The following is a 6,338-nucleotide window of genomic DNA, read 5'->3' on the forward strand; positions in this document are numbered from 1 at the left end:
AAATCTGTTAGTCTTTAAGGTGCCACCAGACTCCTTGTTGGTTTTTGTAGATACAGACTAACACGGCTGCCCCCTGATACTTTATGCTCATATAGTCCTTTATCTTGCAAGTGGGGACATTAGTTTCTCCTTCCTGCCAGTTTCTCTTTTCCATGGCTATCCTGTTTGTGAAAGGCACCAGACTAACCGCCCTGGACACTGGTATACTCCATGAATCCACAGAAGTGTGGGGGGGACGTGGGCAGCGGCCGAGCAAGTGTAGGTTCACACACACGGCTCCCTTTGTCCTACCCCTTGGCAGTGTGCGTCAGGGCTGATCTGTGACAGTTATAAAAGGTACCTTGTCTCTCCAACAACTATCCCAGAGCGTAAGAAGCTGGGTCACTCTGCAGGCCTATTCAGTTCTCTGCTCAGCCTGCCATGAAAGGTGCCAGTTGATGCCTGTTGTGATGTTCACTGAGGAGATGGTACACCAGATGGGAACAACTTACAGCTGCTATTGACCCGGGCTGCATTTGAACCAATGCTGTAGAGGTGACAGACTCCAGTTCCAATAGCTTATCTCCTAATCCCTCTAGCACCTATCTTGGATTTAATAATTCTTGGTACAAGTTGGTCATCAATGTTAGACTTAACCAGCATGATAGTGTGCAGTCTTGCCTCCTTCTTGTGCCCACTTGATGCTCCGAAGGGGATTGCTGCTGCTCTTGCTGTTGTGGTGGTGTATAGTGTGGTTGTGGTGTATGTGGAGGTACACCTGACGGCCCTGGTTTGTTTTCTGTTTTGGCAATCCACACCTACTCTTTCCTGCTGAAGACTCACATTCAGATGGTCAAACAGAACTGCCCCCACCCCCCATACCAGTGTTGGCATGTCACAACACAAGCATTGCTTTCATAGCGTGCTGTCTCACAAACATCGGCCATCTTCAGGCAAATATCGTAGGGTGATGACATTGCATCTTCCCCAAAGTGAATGCGGGACAGTGGTAAAATTGTTACTGCCCCACACAACTCAGCAAGCTTATTCTGAGGCTGCACATTCATACTGTATTCAGTGTGAGCTCTGATGGGACCTGCACAAATGCCACCTTGTGGCTGGAGCACTGTTTGGTGGTTAAAACAAAGGAGTGTGGGAAGGAGATGTGGGTTCTACTCCCAGCTTTGACAGTGACTTGCTGCATGACCTTGGCTGAGACACTGCCCCTCTTTCCACACACACCCTGCATCGAATGACACCCATACTCACTAACTCACATTGGCATGCAGATGTGGCTTCATTCATTAGTGGCTGTGAAGCGCGTTGAGATCCTAGACTGGAAGGTGCTGGGAAGATCATTACTGACACCGATAAGATAGGCTCTGCTGTGCTGCAATTCTCATAATGTTACCACCGCTGCTGCTGCTTCTGTCCTCCTACCCCCAGCCCTGCTCCATTAACGGCTGCTGCTGCTCTGTGGTGCCTCTCCCTGACTCTCAAAGGAAAGAGGAAAGCATTACAGAGTTGCCACCTGCCATCCATGGATAGGAAAGTAACCGTTCCCTCAACGTGCCCCCTTTCCAGGATGTGAAAATGGTATGTTCAATTAAAATGCCCTTCTGCTGGGACTGGCTGCCAGTTCCCAGGAGCTGCAGGTACAAATGGAGTTGCCATGCACACTGGAACTCTGAGGTTATTATTGCACGTTACTTTTTTATTGCAGCAGATGTTAGCAAGAAGATACAACAATAGGTGACAGGAGAAGCCTTTCAAATATACAATACCACCACATCAGCCTCTTGTGAATAAGGTTGACTCTTCAGGCAGTTGTAGGCACCATGTGCTTGTATCTCAGAGTTCCTGGATTTAGCTGAGGTCTTCTGCCAGCCAAGTAGGGAACTGGGAGGATGCTTTAGGGGGACTCTTTTAAATGCTGGAGCAGTTGGTGGTTGTTTTGGAGACTGTACTCTTGGTGAAAGGCTGGGTGTCTTTAATGTGGATGCTTGGGTTGATGTCAAGCATGGCGAAGCCCAGCAAAGATTGGAACTGGTTAAGTGAACATGCAGGAAGGGCAGTGTTAACAAAGGGCAAACTTCAACACAGTCCGCAGCAGAGATTAGGACAAAATTAATTTCCAGGAGCCTGATTCTTCACTGCTTTGTACCCTGTGATGTCATTTGTTCCTTTGCAAAGAGGTTGCAAAAATGCTGCAGAATCTAAGTGGCAGCACTGTACACCTGCTCTGCACAGATGTAAATGACAACGCAGGGCGCAAGGCAGAGAAACAGGTCCCAGACAGGGCCTGCTCCAGGCACCAGCCAAGCAAGCTCGTGCTTGGGAAGGCAGATTCTACAGGGCGGCATTCCGCCCAATCCTAGGGCAGCACGGCCGCTTTTTTTTTTTTTTTTTTTTTATTTGCCAATCTGGCCGCCCTGTAGGGGGCGGCAGCGCGGAGGAGGGGAGCACCCTCCTGAGAGCAGGCTGCGCACTCCGTCTGCCCCAGCTCCGTCTGCCCCAGGTCTGTAGCAAGCCCGGCAGAGCAGCCTGCGTTCTTCCCTCCCCGCCGACCGGAGCGGCGCGGAGCTCTCCCGGCCGGCAATGCAGTGGTCGGGGCTGCGTGGCGAGCGCCCCACTGTAACCCTGGCCGCCCCCCTTCTCTCTCCCCCCCCGCCCCCTTCCCCCCCCCCCCGCTAGCCGAGGCATGTCTGCAGTGCAGGGAGTCCCCCTGCACCCTGGCTCCGGCCGCCCCGCAGGTTTTTTGTTTGTTTGTTTTTTGCTTTGCCGTTCTGGCCGCCCCTATTTTTTTTTTTTTTTGCTTGGGGCGGCAAAAAAGCCAGAGCCAGCCCTGGTCCCAGATCTCCAATTCTCTGGAAATTCATAGATTTACATCTCCTGGTTTTTTTTTGAGACCACTATAAAAATAGATCCCATTTACAAAATTCATACACAGATTTGAATTCCAAATCCTCCCATAATTTGGGGTGAGATGATTGGTGCCTCTCCATACTGGGTGGGCACCAGCTAAAGGGGAGGACACGTGACCTCCCCAGGTGTCTCCTCCCCGCCCTGCCCCCAGCCTGGGTCCCCTGCACTCTCCTCACCCCACGTTACCCGGGGGGGGGGGGGTAGTGGGGACTCTATCCTCCTGCTGCACTGGCTCCCCCTCCCCCCAGCACGTTCAGCTTCTCTCCCGGGCAGCTAGGCCTGGCCCAATGCAGCGCAGCAGCTGCCTGGGAGAGCACCTGGCTGCAACGGCGGTAGGCTGCCCCCCACGCTGGCTGGGATGATTTAGTTGGGAATTGGTCCTGCTTTGAGCAGGGGGTTGGACTAGATGACCTCCTGAGGTCCCTTCCAACTTTGATAGTCTATGATTCTATGACAGGGGCCAAGTGAGCCGGAGCCCCACCTTCCCCGTGTGCAGCAGCAGCTGCCCGGGAGAGAGGCTGGCTAGGGAGGGGTGGCAGCGGACCACTCCGGCTTCCGGGGATAGGGGCCGACCCCGAGCATGCTGGGGGAAGGGTACTCCGGCTTGTTCTCAGCCCGTCCCAGAAGCCGAGCCTGGGTGGGAGGCAGCCCGCCGCCACTGCAGCCAGGTGCTCTCCCACTGCACCAGGCAGTTCATCCAAGCCCTTAAAAGTTCAGATGAACCATCACTAAACTTTCCGACTCTCTGGAGAAGTTGTAAATTTGGGCTAATAGTCTTGGGAGAAGTTGCATTTCCTGTGCTGTATTTTCTGCTATTAGTAAAGCCTGTGCCATATCTACTCCAGAATGGTGGTTCTTTAGGTTCTAGCCTCAAAACTGGAGATACAGAGGCAGCACTCAAATAAATTGGGTGGGGTGAAAAAGTTCTCACGCCTCCAAGGTTCAGGGTTTCCCATTCAATGGCAGGTGCGGGGAAAGGTTTGGCAGGGTGGCATGTTTATTATATTATATCCAAAGCAGCCCAAGCATCCTTTGTGACAGAAGCATAAACCTCTTGGCTTTAAAAGTGAGTTGTTTTCCTCTTTAATGGCTATATCTTTCCATTCTGTAACAGCAGTAGGGTAAGGGAAAGCATGTGGCTTTTGCTTTAAAAGGCTTTCCTTTGACTCCTTCTACAAGCCTGTTCTCTTTGGGGAGTGACTTATTTCATAATTAGCCTCGGGACATAGGATACTGTAGGAGTGGAGGGCTGCATTTGGGAGCAAGGGGCAGACATAGTTTCTCAGGATCTCCTGATTTCTGGCAGAACTCTCACGAAGATTGGCCCTTGTTCAAAATGACTGCTGTCTGCCATTACATTAAAATGGACTGAAGCCACAGGAGGCCTACAGTCAAAATAGAGGCCATTTCCTTACAACTTTTCCATGTGGAAGTGAGTGTGCCCCTAGTAAAGATGGGCTGGCACTTCCCATTGTTTCCAATAGGACTGAAGCCAGGCTATCTTTGGTTATAATAACTATGAAGGGACAGGACTGGGCGGGAAACTCAGGTGGTGCAGGGGAATATGGGAAGCAGAAGGGAGACTGAGGGGGATGCAGGGGAAATGGGGGGGTGCAGAAAGGAGTCCGACAAGGTGTAGAAGGAATATCATGGGGGTGCTGGGGCATGGGAGACAGAGAGGGAGAATGTGCAGATTAGGCAATTGTGAGGGGAAAGAAGGAAAAATGTAGGGGCAGGTGAGGGACAGGAGACTAGGGGACTGTAAAGGGAGAATGTGAGTCTACCCCGGGGCCAGAGGAGGGAAAGTGAAGCCCCCCCTCTGAAAAGCCAGTGAGGAGGACTACATTTTTGTGTGCACATCTAAGGTTGAATTTTGACCCTCACATGATCACACACTACGTGAGGGCAGGCGGCTTCCACCCTTAACAGCTCCAAAATCAGCAGCCAGCCAGTGTGAATTTAAACCTCATGATTTTGGGGGGATCTGGTTATTGAATACGGAGGGCTGTGGTCACAATATTCCCAGCATCACCTCTCCCTCCCCGGCACCAGAGCCTTCTGGGTAATCCCATTGCACTTGGCCAGCAGTTACTGTTGGATGCTTGGAGTGAACTTGTGGTGATGAGTGGAGAGGGTCTCTGGTGCTTTTGGTGATGAATTGTGTCCTTCCTTCTCCGTCCACCCTCTCACCCCTCCCCTCACCCCCAGGTTTCGTCAGTTTTGACAATCCAACTAGTGCTCAGGCAGCCATTCAGGCCATGAACGGCTTCCAGATCGGCATGAAGAGGCTAAAGGTCCAACTAAAGCGGCCAAAAGATGCCAACAGACCCTACTGACCCCTGCTCACCCTGGCCCTGCAAACAGGTAAGGCATTGGCAGACCAGACTGCCCCAACTGTGGTACAAGCGGGAGAGTGTGGGGGTAGGGTGGTGTTTTCACCAAATCATCTGTGCTTGCTGCCAGGAAGTCAGGGGGCAGTATGGCATCTCCTGTTGTTTCATTCATGCCAGGATGATGCTGACTTCTGTTGATCTGTGCACCGCTGCCATTTGTTGGAGAGTGTTGGACCTTTGACTTAGCTACCAAAGCTGCTCCTTTAGCTCTGCCTTATTCTTTCGGACCTGGTAGCCCTGAGTTTGAATAAGTATGGTCCAGTGGCTAGGGCGCCGGACGAGGACTCACTCCCAGATCTGCTTCTGACTGGCTGGGCGACCTGGGGCGAGTCACTGTCCCTCTCTGGGCTTCAGTTTCCCCATCTGAAAAATAGTGATAATGATGTTTGCCATTTTTTTAAAGTACTTTGCGATCACTTGGTGCTAGATATTGTTATTATTGGTGCTTCCTTCCGAGTTGGTGTCTTGTATGTCATATGCAGCCACAAACCATTGCAAAGTCCCTGATCAGCAGGGATCCTAGAAATCCATTTGCCATGGAAAAACACAGAAGAACACGGAATTTGCATTTTTACAGAGAATCTTTGGGTTTTATTCTGGGTGCCCAGCTCTGAAGGCAGAGCGGAGAGCGGTGGCTGCTGGCAAGGCACCCAGCTCTGAAGGCAGCGCCGCCACCAGCAGCAGTGCACAAGTAAGGTTGGCATCAGGGCCATACTTAGGCATATGCAGCATACACAGCAGCATAGGTCACCTGAAAATGTGGGGCACTCCTGGGTCTTAGTGTCCACCCACCCGCCTCTTCCTATCCCTGTTCTGACCCTTCCTGCAGGCTCCCACCACAACTGGCTGCTGCAGCCTGTTGAGTCTTCCTCCGGAATTGGATCTAGTACTTAAAAGTGAAAAAGCCTTCCAGCCTGCCAGACCTATTAGCACAACATTGAAACTGTTAAAGAGCCACTCAAGTGGTAATGAAGCCATTGAACAGGCATTTGCCAACGTCCAGGTATATACTGTCAGTTTCTGAATTTACTGACAAAAACA

The 6,338-nt window shown here is 51.5% G+C and overlaps 1 protein-coding gene across 50 annotated transcripts in view; it reads left to right on the forward strand.

Annotated features, from left to right (window-relative positions):
- CELF6 (CUGBP Elav-like family member 6) overlaps positions 1-5,251 on the forward strand; it is a 211,276-nt gene extending 206,025 nt beyond the window's left edge. For all 50 annotated transcript variants that reach the window (XM_026648486.1, XM_026648515.1, XM_026648514.1 and 47 more), the window contains one exon: positions 5,113-5,251. In XM_026648486.1, the coding sequence (XP_026504271.1) occupies positions 5,113-5,240 (128 nt within the window). In that variant the 3' untranslated portion in view covers positions 5,241-5,251. The remainder of the gene's footprint in view (positions 1-5,112) is intronic.
- Positions 5,252-6,338: the final 1,087 nt, after the last annotated feature.

The sequence above is a fragment of the Terrapene carolina genome, unplaced genomic scaffold (assembly GCF_002925995.2).
Source record: "Terrapene carolina triunguis isolate 2854851 unplaced genomic scaffold, T_m_triunguis-2.0 Scaffold67, whole genome shotgun sequence".
Lineage (NCBI taxonomy): Eukaryota > Metazoa > Chordata > Testudines > Emydidae > Terrapene > Terrapene triunguis.